The sequence below is a fragment of the Centruroides sculpturatus genome, unplaced genomic scaffold (genome assembly GCF_000671375.1).
Source record: "Centruroides sculpturatus isolate CEXI.00-Female unplaced genomic scaffold, Cexi_2.0 scaffold241, whole genome shotgun sequence".
NCBI lineage: Eukaryota > Metazoa > Arthropoda > Arachnida > Scorpiones > Buthidae > Centruroides > Centruroides sculpturatus.
Window position 1 is genome coordinate 464,267 of NW_019384409.1, and position 18,712 is coordinate 482,978.

General features: G+C 30.5%; 1 protein-coding gene across 1 annotated transcript in view; it reads right to left on the minus strand.

Moving 5' to 3' along the window:
• Window positions 1-18,712, minus strand: part of LOC111618975 — a 147,063-nt gene that overhangs the window by 32,238 nt on the left and 96,113 nt on the right. Inside the window, exon 3 of the mRNA XM_023360601.1 lies at window positions 15,400-15,456. Coding sequence (XP_023216369.1) covers window positions 15,400-15,456 — 57 coding nt within the window. The remainder of the gene's footprint in view (window positions 1-15,399; window positions 15,457-18,712) is intronic.

Sequence of the window (18,712 nt, forward strand, 5' to 3'; positions counted from 1 at the left end):
ACCAAATATATTAAATGTTAGCATTGAAAACGGCTCGATTTCCTTTCCTTTTCTTGTTTTCTCTGCTTCTGTGTGGTCGAATGTTTTATTAATACTTCTGCAAGCTTTCGATAATACTAAATTTTCCTTTCCCCCTTTCTTTTTTAATGAACTTTTCGATTATCCTCTGTTATTTATTTACGGCCTGCATACGTGGCAAATTTACTCGTATTAATTTCTGCAAATACCAGACTAACAAAAGAGACTATTATGCTCCCTGCTATCTTTCGACTTATTATGGCTGTGTACATAGAGTGCGTGTAGCTCCACCCTCTATTACTTAAATAGGCTGCAGGAACAACCCAAAGGTTACAAGACCCACCCAAAGTCTGTTCCAACAGTGAAGAGCAGCTGGTCAATCTGGCACAGTTGACTTTGTTACCATCAATTTAATGAATTAATTAGATAGAAGTCGATGGTGCGTGGTACAGGTTCCCATCTCTGCACAATAGCTTCTCGCCATTCTCGACTAATGGATCTAACCCATTTCTCTGTATTAGCTATGTGCACAGTAAGCTTTCTTCCACAAGTAGTTGCTGTTTTATGCCAACCTGCATACCACAGTAATTTTCTAACGAATTATTGGATAGGCCTACCGTTTACCAAACTGTATTTCATTAACTTTAGAAAGAATTTTAGCCAGCTTTCTTCTCGTTCTCTGCTCGTTAGTAGTCATTTTAATTTTCAATTATACTTTTCGATGAGAGTACTTTTCCAAGTCTGAAACTTTCTTTCCGCTATTCATTCTAGTAATCATGCAGATTAATTCAGCATTGCAATTTAAGACGAATGTTAAGTTTGTTGAAAATTTATATTTTCTTATTGACAATGACAAGTAAAGCAATATCTACGCAATTCGAATAATATATTTTTAACGATGCCATCGCATTTTTTACGTTAGATTAAACTTAAAATTTACGAATTTATAAACATTTGCCAAAGCTGCAAACGTTTTTCAGAGACTTTGACTGGATGCCAAACTTAATAATTTTTCTACAAGTGCCCGGAAATTTAGATGACTCAGACGATGACTCATCCAAGAAGCTTTATTGTAATGATTTATAATGCAGTATAAAATTTTTGATTTTACGCCTTTTCGAAACGGCATTCATTTATTTTCTGTCCAGTAGTGCGCCTCTTCCTTCTCTATCCTATAAGCCTTTAGGGATCAGCGCTTTTCCAACTTTACTGTGCAATTTATGTTTTAAAGATATATATATATATAACTGTAAATTTAATATACAATTCTGAGCTACTTATAAAAACTCAGACAAAATCGAGTTCTGTTAAATCGCCAAGAAATCGTCCAAGAAATTCAATTGCTTCCAAATCAATACTGATGTCAGTGCAACGCCCGTGGAGTAATACATCTTGTGGGGCGGTTGCTTCTGGGCTTGTCTCAACTTGTTACCTAACAACTGGACTTGATGACAAGTATCACCAGAGTTTGTAAAAGTAACTAATCAGTAATATCCATCGCAAAAATCACAAAGAATCCATTTGCATGCTGTGATAAGCTTCCGTGCATGCAAAGGATGTAACGAGATAATCAATTGCTACGAATATCTTACAAGTTGGTAAATGTTCGGATTATTTACGTAATTTATGCTAAACCAACACTGTCTACTTTACTTCAAATATTTATTTTTCTTTGATAACTTACGCTCATGATATGTCTTCTATGTTTACGAAGCATCAAAAAACTGATTTTAAAGCTAATACCTAAACAAACAATAAATTTTAATCGTTACATCCGTGTCAATTTTAATTAATTATAACTTTTTTTTCTGTTTCTTTGCCATAAAACACTACGATAACGTATCTTTAGCGAGTTCAACCTAATTCCTTCGGAACCGTAAAGACTACAATGATGAAATTTGGTGGTTACATTAAGAAGATCAAAAGCTACCTAGAAACAAATTTGATTAAGGTCTGTTCATTTAATTGTATCTGGACGTCTCTTCTGTTTACTGCCACCAGAGTACAACTATCTTCATTCTACGATGATGATCTCTAGAATATTTAACTTCCTCGTATGAAGTATTCACCTAAAATTGCGCTTTAATAAATAGAAAACTTTCCGGAATACATTACATGCGTATTATTAAGATTAATATCGAATATTTAATGCATTGCGGAGAGTTAAGGATTAAGAATATTCTAAACTGGTCATCGCCTCTCTTAATATTGTTTAGGGGCACACGCTGACACCATCGACAGTGACTCCACAGGTGGCAGATCTCGCTATCAATCTAGGATAATGTAAAAGGCGAAATAAATTCCATTCTAACAAAAATGCGGTAAAAATAGATTGATCCGAGAGAATTCCTGGAGTGGGCCATATTTTAGTCCAATGGACTCATTGCACCAGATCCATTTATTGTCATTCCCATCTGACTATAAAAACACAAATCCTGTGTTGTGTAATAGATTGAGACGATGTGGTAGTGGCAACCACGTGACACGGAACGTTTGTTACCTAGCTTGCTTAATCCATTAGTTGTGTCAGGTTGTCACGTCTTTGCATTGTTTACAGGCTTGATAGATGGACTAAAAGGAATTCTTAACAGTCTACCAACGTTTGGACTTTTGTAAGGTGGATATAAAGATTAAAATAATGAAGGTTTTGCTCTAAAATTACTGATGTCAAAAATGCTGTTTCCGCTCGAATAATCAGAATTTATGATGTTTTGAGTTGTACTTAGTTAGAGGACGGAATAAGGAAAAATTTTTTTCCTCTCTACGTCACTCATCATCTCTAATTTATAATAGTAAGTGTTTACTTGATTTGTAAGCTAATCCCGACTAGAACGAGTTTCACTCATATACTAAACATATATCACTGGAAATTTACTTATAGTCGGCAAGAATTTAATGGAATTTTAATAATTTATATGCACAAGTTTTTTTATTTATTTTTATTAAACATTTTAAACTAAAAGAATCCTAACACACATTCATCTCAAATATAAAAAATCCCGAAATCTATCAAAATAAATTTATTTCGTGCATGTTTTCAAAGAGAATTTCTATCAAATGCAGGCTAATTTTTGTTTTAAAAAAACATTTTCAATTAATTGATTTTCTCGGTAAATTAATCTAATAACGAACGATCCAAACTTGAAGGATATATTCTAAGAAATTTGCATGAAATCTGTATTTTAACAGAATTTTAATAATAAATAAGATGATTTTCTTTTCTAAGACATTATTAAAATGATTTTTAGTAGGAAATAACACAGTTAACTGATCAATTTAACGAAAAGTTTCATTGAGCAATAGAAATTTCCCCGTCTAATGAAAAGTCCAAGCAAAGTAATTCTCTCTTTCCAATCAGCATCGACTAGAATAAATATGGCGTGAAACTATTTATATCATTAAAACAATGTGAAGAAGCTATTATAGTATTAAATCTCAAATCAATAACGGTACATCATCTAAAACTTAACATTTAGGAGAAATCTTTCAAGGAAATAATACTTAAATGGACTTAGTTAAATGCCTTCTGTCTGTCTCGCAAAGAATTCATGTATACCCACCATACATCACTATTTTCGTGATACGAAGATATTTATCAAGCCAAACCGTCTGACATCAGAGTCTGTGAGTCTGTTCTAACTTCACACGGTTGCAACGCATATTCTCTACCACTAGTACTTTACAGTAACGAGTTACACCTGTTTGAAAACTGTGATTCGATTTAAATAAATAAATATACAATGTGGATACAAGGGAAAAAACAATAAATTTACACACAAATATTTCTCGGAATTTTATAACGATATGTAAACTATATCCCAGGCTATTCTTTTATTTAAATTAATCTCATGTTATTGGTTTTGTAAATAGTCTTTAAGACAATTCCATGAATTTTAGATAGAATTCGTGTTTATTTTTCCAAACACAATTTTTGGATTGTTTAAAGTGATTTTTTAGAAATATGATGTTGGAATTACGTTTAAAATATTCTGGAACAAGAATTTTCGAGCTCAGTGGTAGAGGACACCACAGTTTTTTTTTAAAATTCCTGCAATAAATTACAGGTTTAAAGACGTGTTACAGAGCTATTTATGTTGGACATTGCAAATCAGATGATTATTCGATACTTTACAGATGCCAGAGATCCTTAAAATTTGACAATTTTCCGGTTTAATTTATCTCGGAAGTCACATTAGATCTTAGTATAGGAATGGAAAACTTAAATTGGGATTACTTCATAAATATCGAACCAATTTAGGGATTAATGTTGTAACTACATGCAGAAAGTGGAAACGAATTTATGTCGCGTACACAAATAGGTCTATAGAACATTAATATGTGCGGAAATACGCGTTTGCTGCATAATTACATTCGGAAATATGGATTATCCATTACTATTCCAGAAATGTAGATACGTTTGGGATACATGAACTAAGTCGAGCACATCGTGGCAAAAATTAATTTAAAGATTATTTTCGGCATACAGAATTACTTGTTGGTTTTCTTCACTCGAGTGAAAAACTACTAATGTTTAGAAGCGAGTTTTAAACAATTAATTAGGCTTTAGGAGGGAGAGAGTATCGCTGAAACAATTCATCAGGCGAAGTACACAAATAGGAATTTCAAGTATGTTAATAGCAGATCTCTTTCCATTAATGTCGAAAAGTTTGTCGTGTTAAGCCTCCACGCTCATTTTTCACTCTGCCTAAACCCTCCTTGGACTAAATACAATTCCTCTGTTTATAAACATGTTCAAATATTTGGCACAATTTCATTTACGGAGGTAGTCCGATGAACCTTTACTTCATAAATAGAACACGCTCGCTCTTTAAATGTTAAGGCTGTGGGATTTGCTCTGGCCTTAGGAAATGTTGTGTTTATTTATTATCTTATATAATTCTACGATGTCTTTTAACTTTTGCAGCTTACTAGAGCCTCAGAATTTTAAATGAGGCATGCTTGAGGCCTTACTGGATTTCCACATACAACCACGCTCGGTTTCTAACGCATTTTAAAGCCTAACAATTTATTTTAGGTAAACATTTAACATTTTTTTTCTTTAGTAATTCCTTTTTTTTTATATAAGTTTTTTTTTATAATTTCGAAAATCTTACGAAAGATTTAAAAAAAAATTTAATTCAACATGACAAATTCTTTAATAATAATTTCTTAAAATTAGCTGTTTTAAGACATTAAAAACAATAGATTTAATACTTTCTAAATCCAAAAAGAATTAAGTTGGAGATAATTCAGATACTGAAATATTTGAATATAAAAAATGAAGTGTTTATGTTACATAGTTCACCGAGAAAGTTTTCTTCTTTGCTAAGCATACTAGTACATAACATAATTATTACGTGTTTGGTTTGTAGATATCTATGACCTGAGGTAAGTTTACAAATGTTGTTACAGGATGGTATGCAACGTAACTCTCTCAGTAGGCCGGTTTGGCTGCATAACTCTGCTGTAATGCGGACGATCTGCTAATGATATCAGCTCTAGCAACAGTGTTACGCTGCATTACGTCTGAATATAAACGAGAGCATAAATCATCCTTTTTGAGGATTACCTCGAACTTTTTATTCCTAAATGCATAAAATTATTTTTTAATTTAGGGAAAAAAATGTAAGAATTTGGTTCGTCCGAAGATCGATAAATGTAGGAAAGAGCAACGTCTACAGTTAAGAATGAAGGAAAAATACATTAGAGACGTCATTAAAGAAGAGAGAGAGAAAAAAAAATCAAATATGGAATATATATATGAATAATTATTATATCTGAAACTAATAATTAAATAATGTATCATATAATCGTAGAAAAGTGAATCGTAGTAATTTATATATAAGAATATTTAAGAATGTTGATGGAAATTGTAACTAGGACAATCGGAAGAATATGAATAATAAATGCGAAGCGATTAGAGAGATAATCACGTAATACGTTTTCGCATGCGATGTAGATAATATATATTCGTAAATTTAACAAAAATTGTAAAAAGTAAAATGAAAAATATATCGAATACCGAAAGGAAAATATGAAGGATAAGAAAAATGTAGAAAAACGATAAAGACACGTTGGAGAACGATAAGAGAAAAAGGAAAAGCAGCAAGGATAAAAAAGGAGGATAAGAGGAAGATAAGGTGGGTAGGAAAGCCATGGCAGAAAAGAAGAAAGAGATAAGAATAAGAACATCAAGGATAAAAAAGGATAAGAAGGAAGATAAAAAATAAGGCCAAAAAATCAAGGATGAAGGAGAAAGATGTAAGAAATATAAAAATCATACAATAAAGTTTGCGATCCGGAAAATATTATATGACAGTATAATACTTTATTATTTCAATGAAAATATTCCTTTCCATCGCTTGATTAAATGATATTTAAGATATATAAATTGGTGGTTGTTAAACAATATAATTTATCGAGGAAGTATCCCAGTGGTGTAAAAGGTTTTGCTAAGCCAGAGAATCTTTATCAGATAGAAAAGTCGATGTCTTTAGGGAAAGGGAACATTTATCCATTTCCTATCTGAAAGAGGAGTTGGGACTTTGTAAATTAGTCAATCTGTCAGTTAAGAGTGAGTCCATACATTTTAGTTAAACATTGATGATCTATTTATGTAAATTTTAATGGTTCTTTTTGTGAGGTGATTTCACTTCTGTGAAGAGGTGCTTAAGTATACTTTTTAGGGGCGTATTTAGACGAGCAATTGTGAAATGTGCCATTAAATAGGCCCATTATATAAACCTAACTCTACAAATTTTATTTTACCACTTCAGAAAGTAAATTAAGAATTTTAAAGCAAACTGGTCACTCGATAAGGCTAAATTTACGTGTACAAGTTAAGCATTTTTTCAAAAAATAAAAAAAGGAACAACAATTTTTACTGAAATTGTTAATTAAAAGTTTAGCTTAAAGAAGCAAAGATACTTTTTTTTTATGTTTTTAATAAGTTTAGCGCCATTTCATCCGCTCAATTTACTCACAGAGTAATATTTTTTTTTTTACATAAAAGTTTTTTGTTAAGTCGAAAAATATATTAACAAATAACATAATTTAAATATGAAAAATCATATGACAAAGGGGGAAATATATACTTAGACTTTACAAATATAGGCCTTTAGTGTAAGCTTGACAAGAAAATATCATTGATAACAAGGAATGGGATATTTAAGTTTACGGTTGAGTTTACCTTTACCCCATTGTTATCGAAAGAAATGCATATAAACATCTTGTAATAGATCAAGCATAGTAGGTCATGATAGGAAAACGTTACAATAATATTTTGGTACGGGAAATATAAGATGCCTTTTACCAACATCCCTGATTGAACAACAAAACTAGAATTTTCTACTGGACGGAGTTATTCATGAGCACTTTTCCTGTTTCCAAGATTTGGAGGAAGATAGCTTCACTTCCTCTCTCAGACCCCGTTGGCAATAAATCACCTTTTTTATGTGGTTTCCTTTAAGTATCAGGACGATGTGGAGGAGAAGACCGAGAGACTGGAAAGACGAAGAAGAGGGGGGAAAAAAGATTGCACGACTTGTTAAAGTCTCTCTTCATTTCATAAATCATTCTGGTGTAGGAAATATAGAAGATGAAAAGAGGGAACGTTAATTTTGGTATAAGTATCACGGGAATTTTAGGTGGCATAAAAAACTCATTTTTTTTGTACAACAGGTTCGTTTGAAGAGGTTCAAAAAAAATTAAAGTCAACAGGTGTTAGGATGGAGTGTGATATCAGTTTCAGATAAAAACTTATAAAGTTTTGTGAAGTTTAAGTGTTTACACTACACTAATCGATAGTTCATTGCAGTTTGATTATTTGTATCTAAATTTTATATTAATTAAGTAGAGTAATGGCATTTTAAAAAGTTTAAAAATCTTTCTTTTTTACCTAATGACGTTATAACAAATCAATATTTTTATGGATTTCTTTAAAGATATAAATCATACTTGCATCTATCATTTAAAAATAATTTTTAATCATTTATTTTGAGAAATGAAATCTCTAGTGACTTGTCTTCACTAAATCATAATTTTCAAGAATGAGATCCAATAAGAGTTATTTAAATAGAGAAAAGTTACATCTCTTATGACCGATGAAAGTAGGCAACATGTTTTCATTTGAAATCACTTTTTTCTCCTCCCAACTTTTAGATAAATGTAAAATATCTCTTTTCATATTAAAAATATTACATCTGATACGACATATCAGTTACTATATATTCAAATCCCATGAAAAATGAAACACGTTATTTTAAATCAAATCATGACGAGAACATCAACATTCATTTTATAAAAATGATAGATGAGGATGTCTTGGCATTTTGATTTTGTCAACTTTGCATTTCAAGTACTGATATATCTATATCTATATATAAATATAAAGAAATCATTTCAATAGATAAAACTTCCTTTCGTTTGGATAAACGTAAAATCTGTTGCATAATTTACATGTTATAAATCATATAACAAGGCCATCAGTTTTACTAGCATCGATTTTGTCAAAAGTTTACGCCAAACTGTGGATAAAACAGTCAAATGGAAGGTTAAAAAAACCTCTAGATATACAAAAATTACGATATTTAGATATTCATTTAAAAGAATCTCTCGAGGGATATTCAATAAATTGTCATTCGGGACGGAACTGTTAATATTTCTAGGCATTATCTGTTGAAATTTTAATATAACTCCTTCCAAATTCACTGCAAAAGTCATACAAAGAAACCGAACGATGGTTAAACATAAATATTTTATAACCATTACTTTTTTATATGTTTTATCTATAATTTTATCTTGCCGGAAATTGTTTCTTTGTATTAACAGAGTGCGAAAGGTTTTTTAAAATCTTTTTTTTCTCTCTTCCCTCTGATATTATCGTCTTTAAAAAGTTATATCTTTTATTAAATTACTTTTCGAGAGAGAGAGAGACAGTTTGTTTTGTAAGAAAATATCAAAAAATATCTTTGGAGTTCCACTTTCAAATTAATTTATACTTCTTTGTTTGGAGATGCTTTACTTCTTCAGCACGAAATTTATCTAGTTGCTTAGTAGCAGTTGACATCAAAGATGTGTTCTATCTAATGACATCAGAGTGGTTCACATTAAGTAATTGAAGTGGATGTAATGATATTAACTACAGGCACAAAAATGATCCTAGTTTTAGCAATCTGGATTACATTAACAAAATTGAAGGTTTATCTTCACCTGTTCGCAATAATAAAGGTTTATTAGTTCCGGTTTTTTTAATTTTTTTCTTCGTAATCCTTCATTTAAGCACGTAAAGAATAAAAAAACAACCTTTTTTCCTATCGAACAATGCTACAATTTAACTCGATTTATTACTTATTAATAAGCCACTAAGCTGTAATTTTCCAGTGCTTTAAAAATGATTAACAAAGCGACAAATGCATTTAGAATTGAAAAAATTTTTACGATAAATCGCTTGCGATTCAGCCATCTTTATTATATTCTCTCTATTTTTCTGACAACAGATGTGTTTACTTTGTAAATTTTAAATTAAAAAAAAATCCGTAAAAAAACATTGTCAATTGTGTAATATAAAAGTACGGCACACAAAATAGTGTTAAGTCTTTTATTATCGTTATTAATCGATTAAATATTAATAAATTAATCTTATTAATAAAAAAGTGCGTTGTACCTCACGAGTAAATAGAGTGAATGGACGGAATAAATATCCTTTTTAAAATGGAGAATTTAAAATTCCCACTCTGAGAAACGGGGGAAGAAGCACTTACGCCATACGCTATCCATAGTTTAATAGCTAAATAAATGCGGGCCTTAATATAAATAACATCATTTGACAATCTAGTTATTTGGGTCGGTCCCAGAGGCGCAGCAAGGACCATAAATCCATAATGAATTCGGACCATCCAGTAGGTGAAAGAAAAATGAAGCAGAATCGCTCAACACATGTATCCTATCCCGCATGCCACCCCTAATCCCCTAACGAGAGTACCATAAATATTACTCGTAATACGCATGCGTAGCTCACCTGATTGGCTGACGACTCCTTAGCAATAATGTCGACCGTCTAATCCATTTTATTCGGCCTTATGATATTGTTAGTACTAAATTTCATCGCTAGATGGCAATATAGTCTTATGCAAATTGGATGGCCGACGAATATCTGAAAACGTCGAGAAGGAGCTTAAGAAAAGTCGCTCTTTATACGGCTTTTGACGATATTTACAAAATTGCTTTTCCTAGTTATCCAATCAGCTAAATGGAATTCGCTAACCTTTATAATAATTCTGAAGTACTAACACTTTTAAAGTTTTGCTTTATCGAACGCTAACGCTTCTCTAAAATGCCTTTGATCCCGGATGCCAGATAACCTCTTTTTTATTACCGATTTCTTCTTCTTCTTCTTTTTTTTATCTTTCCGAATTTTCTACTTCTTACCGAATAAATATTTTACTATTTTTACATGATTAAAAATTGAACGGGTTAGCAGTAAATCGATGGCAGACGAAAGCGCAATAAGTGTCATATTAGAAAGAGCTTTGGATTATTTGCCTCTAACCTGCCAACTTCCTTACCGTATTAATTATATATTTAAAAACTTAAAAACTGCTTATTTTCCTCTATTTTATAATTGTAAACTGATAGCAAAAGTTAACAGAAATTTCATTTGTAGCTAAATATATATATAAACACTTCAACTTTTTTCTCTCATATTTTGGGTATATTATATCTCAATTTTATAAGATCAGTTATTATATATTAACTCAGTAATATAAATTTTAATTACTCTAAAATATACAATAAAACCTATTCAAAACGGAACCTGAGTAAAACGGAAACCAGACAAACTGGATAAAATATTCGGTACCGTGCGATTCCGGTTTATGTACTGTACTGTACATATCAAATTATTAAATACATGTTAATATAAAATATACACAGTATTGTATTATAAAGAATTGTTTATATGTTATTTAACGAGAAAAATACGCTGAGAATGGAATAAATCTTATGATCTGGACTGATGTAGACTAAATATACCGTGATAATTCTTGATATTGGTGCAGTGGCCGAGTGGATAAAACCATTGAACACTGGTTCGGGGTTCGAGTCTCACCGACGAGTTGGCCACGTGGTTTTCCGGGTTTTCTTTAAGTGTCTAGCCAAACAGGGCCCAGTTTCCCATAGAAACTCCTTCCGGAAGGCACCCTCCTTGGAAGATCACGCGAGTGTTACGCTGCTTTCTTCCATCAATCCAATCCAAGTTTTTATATTGTATATTGACCCCCGTTATACGATTGTCTTCATTGAAAGTATTCGATTCTAATATAGAACTAGCATTAGGACATATCGTAATAGGTATCATTTGTTTCAAAAGCTGTGAAAATGATAAGTGTAAGAAGATAGTCTTTAATATTAATATAATTATTTTTAGTATAATTGTATATACTGTGAATTAGTATGATATAAACGGATTGATGAAAGGATATACCTTATGATAAATATAAAATGATAGTTATCGATACATTAATATTTATCAATTGATGCCATGATAATATGCTAGAAGATATATGGGAATAAGATACTGCGTTTTCATCGAAATACAATCGTGATTATGTAACAAACATTACAAATTATCGAATATTCTAATACAATTACTAGATATTAATATACCAATAATACTAAATACTATTTTATACCTATCTCAGCGATCTTTTTGGTAGATACCGATACTTTTTGCTTATCTTTTTCTGTAAAAATACGCTGCAAGCTTATCTTCAATTATTTTCTACGTAAACTGAATAACAGTACTGCAAGTGTAATTAATAAAATGCCATTATTTCGCGAATACGCTTTGATATTTTAATACTAACAATAATAGTATTTTCAATTCCAGTTTTTCTGTTTTACGCAATATATATTTGAAAAAATTAATTTAAAAATTACAGTTAATAGTTTTAACTTATAATTTTCTAGCTTTGCTGAAGGGAAAAAAATAAATTATATGCAGTGAAGCACTATAAACCATGATTAGATGGATCTTTGATAGACAGCACCCAGTTAATTTTTTTCTTACTTGTAATAACGAGTTTTTATTCTAATTTAAATGTTAAAGAAGGAAAAAACAGGGAGTTGGAAATACATCGAACAAATACCCGCATAAGTAGAGAAGAAGAAAGTTCGACAATAGAAAAATATTCTACATCAACGTAACTCGTTTAAAATCTCCGGCAATTAACGTTAAGTGTATCCAACTGTAAATTCCAGCAATTTAACAAGTACTTGTAATCATTGTCGATGTTTGTTCAACATTCCATGTACACACTGCTCTGGATTACTGAAACACTGATGTATCTTTAAACTCCTTCCCAATAATGTTAACAGATAGAACCACCAAGCTTTCAAATCCATCACGAGAAATTAATCAAACGTGTCTTCTTATTTTCTGAAGGCATTTTCTGAAAATGGAAAAGGCTCCAAACCCGCCTTTTTTCCCCTTTAATGTCTTTAAAGGTGGCTAATTGCTTCGATGCTCCCGCCTAATGCGACTGTTGCTTTTGGAAACACGCGCTTTATCGAAATGTATTTTACTAATTGAAATTTTATAAAAGTTGCAAAACGTCTAAGGTAATTGTTTTCATTTCTCTATTAGGCATGCATTTTTTTTCTCCCTTTTGAATTTTTTAAATCGCGCAGTCCAATTTCTCGACAGGGTAATAACTACTTAAACGAAATTGTAGACTTCACTATAGAAATGGAAATTAAATTCAGATGGGAAACTAAATATAGATTCTGACACGTATAATAATTATTAACGTTGGTTGTAATCCTTATAAATTATCTTGACTTTACGAATTGCGTCAAACAGCGAAACAAGCAGCGAAACTTTTATTATTAAAATTTACTAATCATTGTTAATGTATGAATAAAGTTTTCTCAAAAATAGAAGTTGATCGATAATTTAAATTTAGTTTCAACGTGTTACAAACCGATTTTATTAAAATTACTGATTGGAGACTTAACTATATTATAGTAAGAAAAGTATTACTTTTATTGTAACAAAAGATAAACCGAAAATAAGCAGATTTCGGGACCGAAGTTACGAATATGGCCATTGGGCAACGTATTAATCAGATAGATTTAATCAGTCCTTGTTTCGTCACCTATGTCTGATCCTTAAATAATGATATAGCCAGAGGGTAGGATTTGTGGTCACCCTAACAAGCCACATCCAAGTCTTATGTCTAACAATAGACTGGGACAATCCGTTTGCTGTCAAAGAGTCGTTCTTAACTAATCTAAGATCCTTTTGTTTTTTTTTTTTTTTTATGTATTGCAGCATTTTGGTTTTTTAACAATGCAGCTTATTAGTAACTAAAATAATAATTTTGAAAGTTGCAGCTAAAGATGTTTAAAAACGAAAAAAGGACTAATTTATTTTATCGACAAAACTTCAAACACTGCTACAAAGTTATCAATATGATTAAATCGGAATGTTTCCTCCCATCATTAACACATGCCGACTAGAAATTTAATTATTTATAAATGTTTAAAGATTTGTCTACTTAATTAAGGTAACATAAACTATTATAATTAAATCACAAAAAAATAATTTAATCATGTAACAAACAATAAAAATATCTAAATAAAATTACACGATAATGCAGTCAAAAAAGTTACACGGTGTTTTGTTGTACTTTGCTACTAAATAATTGTAAAGGTAAATCTAACAATGGATTAAAAATTATTATAAATTTATAAATTTAAAGCGAATTAAAAGCTAATTTTCATAATTATAGAAAGAGTTATTGATCAGAGAGTAGAAGACTGTGATAAAATTCACTTGTTTAATTGGGCTCTTGAAGAGTTAATAAAATTATCCGTTCGTTTCATCTTGCAAAATTTGATGGATAATTTTATTAACTGTAATTCAATAATAGTTAACTTTTTTCTATAAAGATCAATAAAAACAGCTTTCTACATATAGATTTCGCCTTCTTTATATCATATTTCTCAAGAATAATTTTGACATTTGGCTGTTTGTAATTTAACAAGTGATCTTTACAAGTTGTTTAAAGTACCGAATCAACGGAGAAATTCTTGTTATCAATACAGTTTCGTGATTAAGAACGAACTGAATTTATCGAGAAATTTATAAAATTAACGGAATAAAATAGATAAAAGATAATGCACTAATTGAAAACAGTGCTTAATTGCTCGATGGAAACTCTTGTACAGTTATGCACTGGGCAATATGCATAAATACTTTACGTTACGCTAGTTTCTGCATTTACATAATGGTAAAGGGTCTCAGTAGCCGCTATCTACTTACGTCATGTACAAATAAGTGGTGTACGCTTAAGTGAGCTGTACATATATCGCGGAAAGCATAAATACAATAGAGAAGAGCCCCCACATCTCAAAAAGCACAACGGCGTAAAAATCGAATAATTAGATCTAAAATGTTGACGATTATGAGTCAAAGTAATCTTGTTTATATTAGAGTCTTGTAATATTAGACCTACACGATTTCCAGTCCACTACATATTTGGTGATCTCGTTATAGAAGGGAACGAAATGCCCGCAGCCAGTACACGACGGTGTGTGTACACAACCAGATTACACACCCAAACTTCGGAATTACTCGCTTAATGCTATTACAGCCGCGATCGTCTCCTTATTTTACATAATATGTTGAATTATCGAGGGAGCTATCTGTCACGACGTCCTCTCTCATTTCCTGTTATTTTTCAGTCTTCAAACGTGCTCGTGTAACGTGTAGACTATTTAGTTGTTGGCTTTGGGGTATGTAACAGTTAAACATTTCCTTGAATAATGGTGAAGCTTATTTCTAATTATATTATTAGTATTCTAGACAGTCATTCTACACTGACTTTAATGTCCCTTCAAAAACTTAAATATCGCAATTTTTAATATCCAGAAATTTGTGGGGGTACAATACAATGATGGTAAAGCATTCTTTCACACAGGCGTAGAAAATCCGGCTGTACGAATGCAACCGCTATACAAAGTGCAACCTCGATAAAAGAAGACTTATCCAAGTTTTTTTGAAGATGATGATCGTTGGAAGAAAGGAAAACAGCAACAATACAAGTGATGAAATGTTCCAGCTGCAGTTATGTTCTTTTAATCAATGACTCATGGCACATGACTCATCATTTGTTGTGATACTCACCATGACACATTTACTTCCTATCAATAAAGATAAATTCCTTATTGCATCACTTGCTACATAGAAAGTTTCCAGTTTATTTTTCAATACATTGTATTTATTAAATAGAAATAATTTTTCTGTATTTTTCTGATGATTTCAATTTAACTATGCGGTTACATAATAAAATTTTAAAAAGAAGAAAAAAGTGTACTTACCTTCATTCGAGTAACTTTAGGCCTTCCCAGATTATGAATGTGTCTTTTCACCAATTTCTGAAACAAAAAATTGCACTTAAAAAACTATTTAATTACTTAAAAATTGGTTAATCAGAAGAAAAGCAAAGATACTGTTAAATTTTGTCTCCCCCATCGGTCTTTTTTCCTTGTTTTTTTATATTATTATTAGCTTTATTTATTTCTTTAGTAAAGTAGTCGATGCGGAAAATTCATAAAAGTAATTGTTGCTACAGTAGCAACATTTCATACTCATCCCGACTCTTTTTATTGGCACAATATAATGTAAGTGGAAACGCATTTTTATTACTTTTGCGAAAATTTATTTATGAGAAGTATACAAAACAGCGTGGAATCCGACATGTGGCCAAGATCTTTTCTACAGGGAGGCCCGAAAATTAGCAATATTTCATCAAATTTTTACACAGTTTTTATTTCTCGAAAGGGTGGCACAGATGGTCGTACTTCCCAAAATAATTTAAATAGCAGTACAATTATTTTCAATTAAAAATTTTTATAACAAAGTCATTTAACTAAGTACATTAAACAACAAATAGGAGAAGCTCAGTATCCTTTAATAGAACTAATTAAAATTAAAATAAGGCTGCGTAATTACTTCCCAAAAGATTAATCTTCATAAGAGACAATAATAGCAAATTGAACTGTTTCTCAGTTTGAAAAGATGTTAGGATCCATTCCCTACCTATTCTGGCAAAAGGTAGAATAGCAGTCAACAGGACTCCATGTAACTCGATTAAAACGGCGACAACACGTTGCTGTTGGATGCCAGGCATTTCTGTGAGACATCACAGGAGGCATTATTTAAGTTGTACGCGACATTAGCTTTACATGAAGAGAGTCGTCATTCTCTGAAACTTTAGGAAATTAGCTAGACATGCCTAATGTGTCGGAAAATTCCAGTGGGTGGAAAAGTAAAAATACAAATCTTTTCTGAACTTTTCTGCGTGACAATTAACGATGTCATAGTCTGAAATTTCTTCCACATGGGGTAATGAGTAAAACTGAATTTTCAACCCTTTTAAATGTAAAACTGGCAACTATGCAAAAAGTCAAGTAAAATTACTTTAGAAAAGAAAATTTGGCGTAAAAAATGTAATCTTAATTAAAGATAGTTTTGCAACCAATTAAAATTGAAGGGATAATTAAATTTTACGATTAAAAATGTTTCCCTTGTTCAAAAGGTTTCGAATTCAGTACTTTTGTTCCAAGTTTACTCATTCACTTTATAACTTTGTGTAGAACTATACAAAAATGTTTTCTATATTCCCATTCTATTCACTTTTATAAATTGTTCCTTATCAACTTATGTAAATTAATTCCGTTTCACGTACCAAAATTCTAAGACAAGGCAGTTTTTTCCGTGCTTTTCCCCCAAGAGTCAACGAATTTTCGTGGAAAAAATTCAGAAATTAAATGAATGCAAGATTCTTCAATTTTTAATATATTAATTTATACTAATATAACTCTACCTGTTGGAGATTCTATTAGATGCATAATAAAGGACCTTTCCATAGAAAAATCACTTTTAAAAGTTCTATTTTTATAATCGATGAAGACTTTGAAATTCGATTTAAAATTTCTGGTTGTAAAATTGAATTTATTTAAATATTTCGAATATATTTTATCGAGTTAGTGTCATATCTGATCAACGTAATAATAAAACTCGAGTAATAAAGGAAACAATGATTAATCTAAATGATTAAAAGTATAATTATAGAAATGGACTATTAGGCAATGACTAGACAAGTATAATTATAGAAATGGACTATTAGGCAATGACTAGACAAGTATAATTATAGAAATGGGAATTAATGTGTTTTGATGATTAAAAGCTTTTAATATTGTAATAAAATCAATTTTATAAGCAGAGAAGATGGAATTGTGAACATCAGAACTCGCATTGCAGAAAACGCAGAGGAAATTTATACACAAATTGCGAAAAATTTACAACATGCACAACAGACACGTGACATTACAGCATGCAGATACAAAAATTCCGACAATTACATCATCTAATCATAAAATAGGAAAGCATTTAAACATTTATTCAACCCTTATACAGTATAGACACTATACATAAATATATGATCATCATTACAATATTTATACAGAACAAAGCAGAACATCGTAGCGATTACACAGTACAATATAATATTATAATATGCAGATCACAATAATGTATAACAACAGAGTAAAATTGCGGGAAATGGCGGCATTATAACGTTTATGCAGAAAATGCGTATAATTCTGGCACTATAACATATCCTATGTACAATATTGAGCAATTAAAGATTATGTATGTATTAAAACACATTATCATAACTAAAAAAATGTAAAAAAGTATACAAAATATTAAAAAAAATGAACTTTCGAAAATAAGTTTTCTTTATATCATATTTTTTAAAGTAAGTAACTTAATATTAAAAATAATTATAAATTTATGTAAAAGTAACAAATTTAAATTTATTGTGATTTATGAAATTCAATTATAAATACGATAAAAAGCATTCCCAGAAGTGCACTTTTTATTTTCGGATTTTAATGGTCTAGCGCAGCATGTGTTGATTGTAATTTATTGAAAAGATAGACAGAGACAAGCAAAGTTTAAGTTTATTCCCATCTCGATCATAAACTTAAATATTGTATAAAGTAAATATGGTTTAGAAAATATGATGCTTTTATAAGCACACAGCAACCGAGTCGAATCAGTCATTCAATTGGTCGGATTTTTTGAGGATTTAACAGATAAAAACAAAATTCTGCTATTTCCTTCTCCCATATTCATTTTCAAGCAATAGATTTTCGTATATAACAATATAGATTCAATACAACAAAAGAAAATAATTAGGTGGAAACATCAGAAAAACAAATCAAAATTGGATATTCGAGAAGTTAAAAAAGGGGGAAGAAAATAAATTCTCGCAATTCATAAATAATAGCAAATTTCTTCTTAAAAAATATATAAATAATAAAAATATTTGTGCTTTTATTCACTAATCAGAAATTAAAAATTCGCTCTATTTCATCCGTAAAACTTTATATTTAAGTATATAAGAAAAGGTTATTTTTATCATTGTTTTTTAAACAAGCTTAATTATGTTTAATAAAGAATATTAATTACAGTCTTCCCCTACAGATATAAGATAAAATAATAACTATTTTAATTCGAAATTACAGAGTTTAAGTGCCTGAGAATATATTAGGCATTACTATTATTTAAACTAATATATATAAATGTATCTTTTGACTTAATCGAGTAAAATTTAATTTTTTC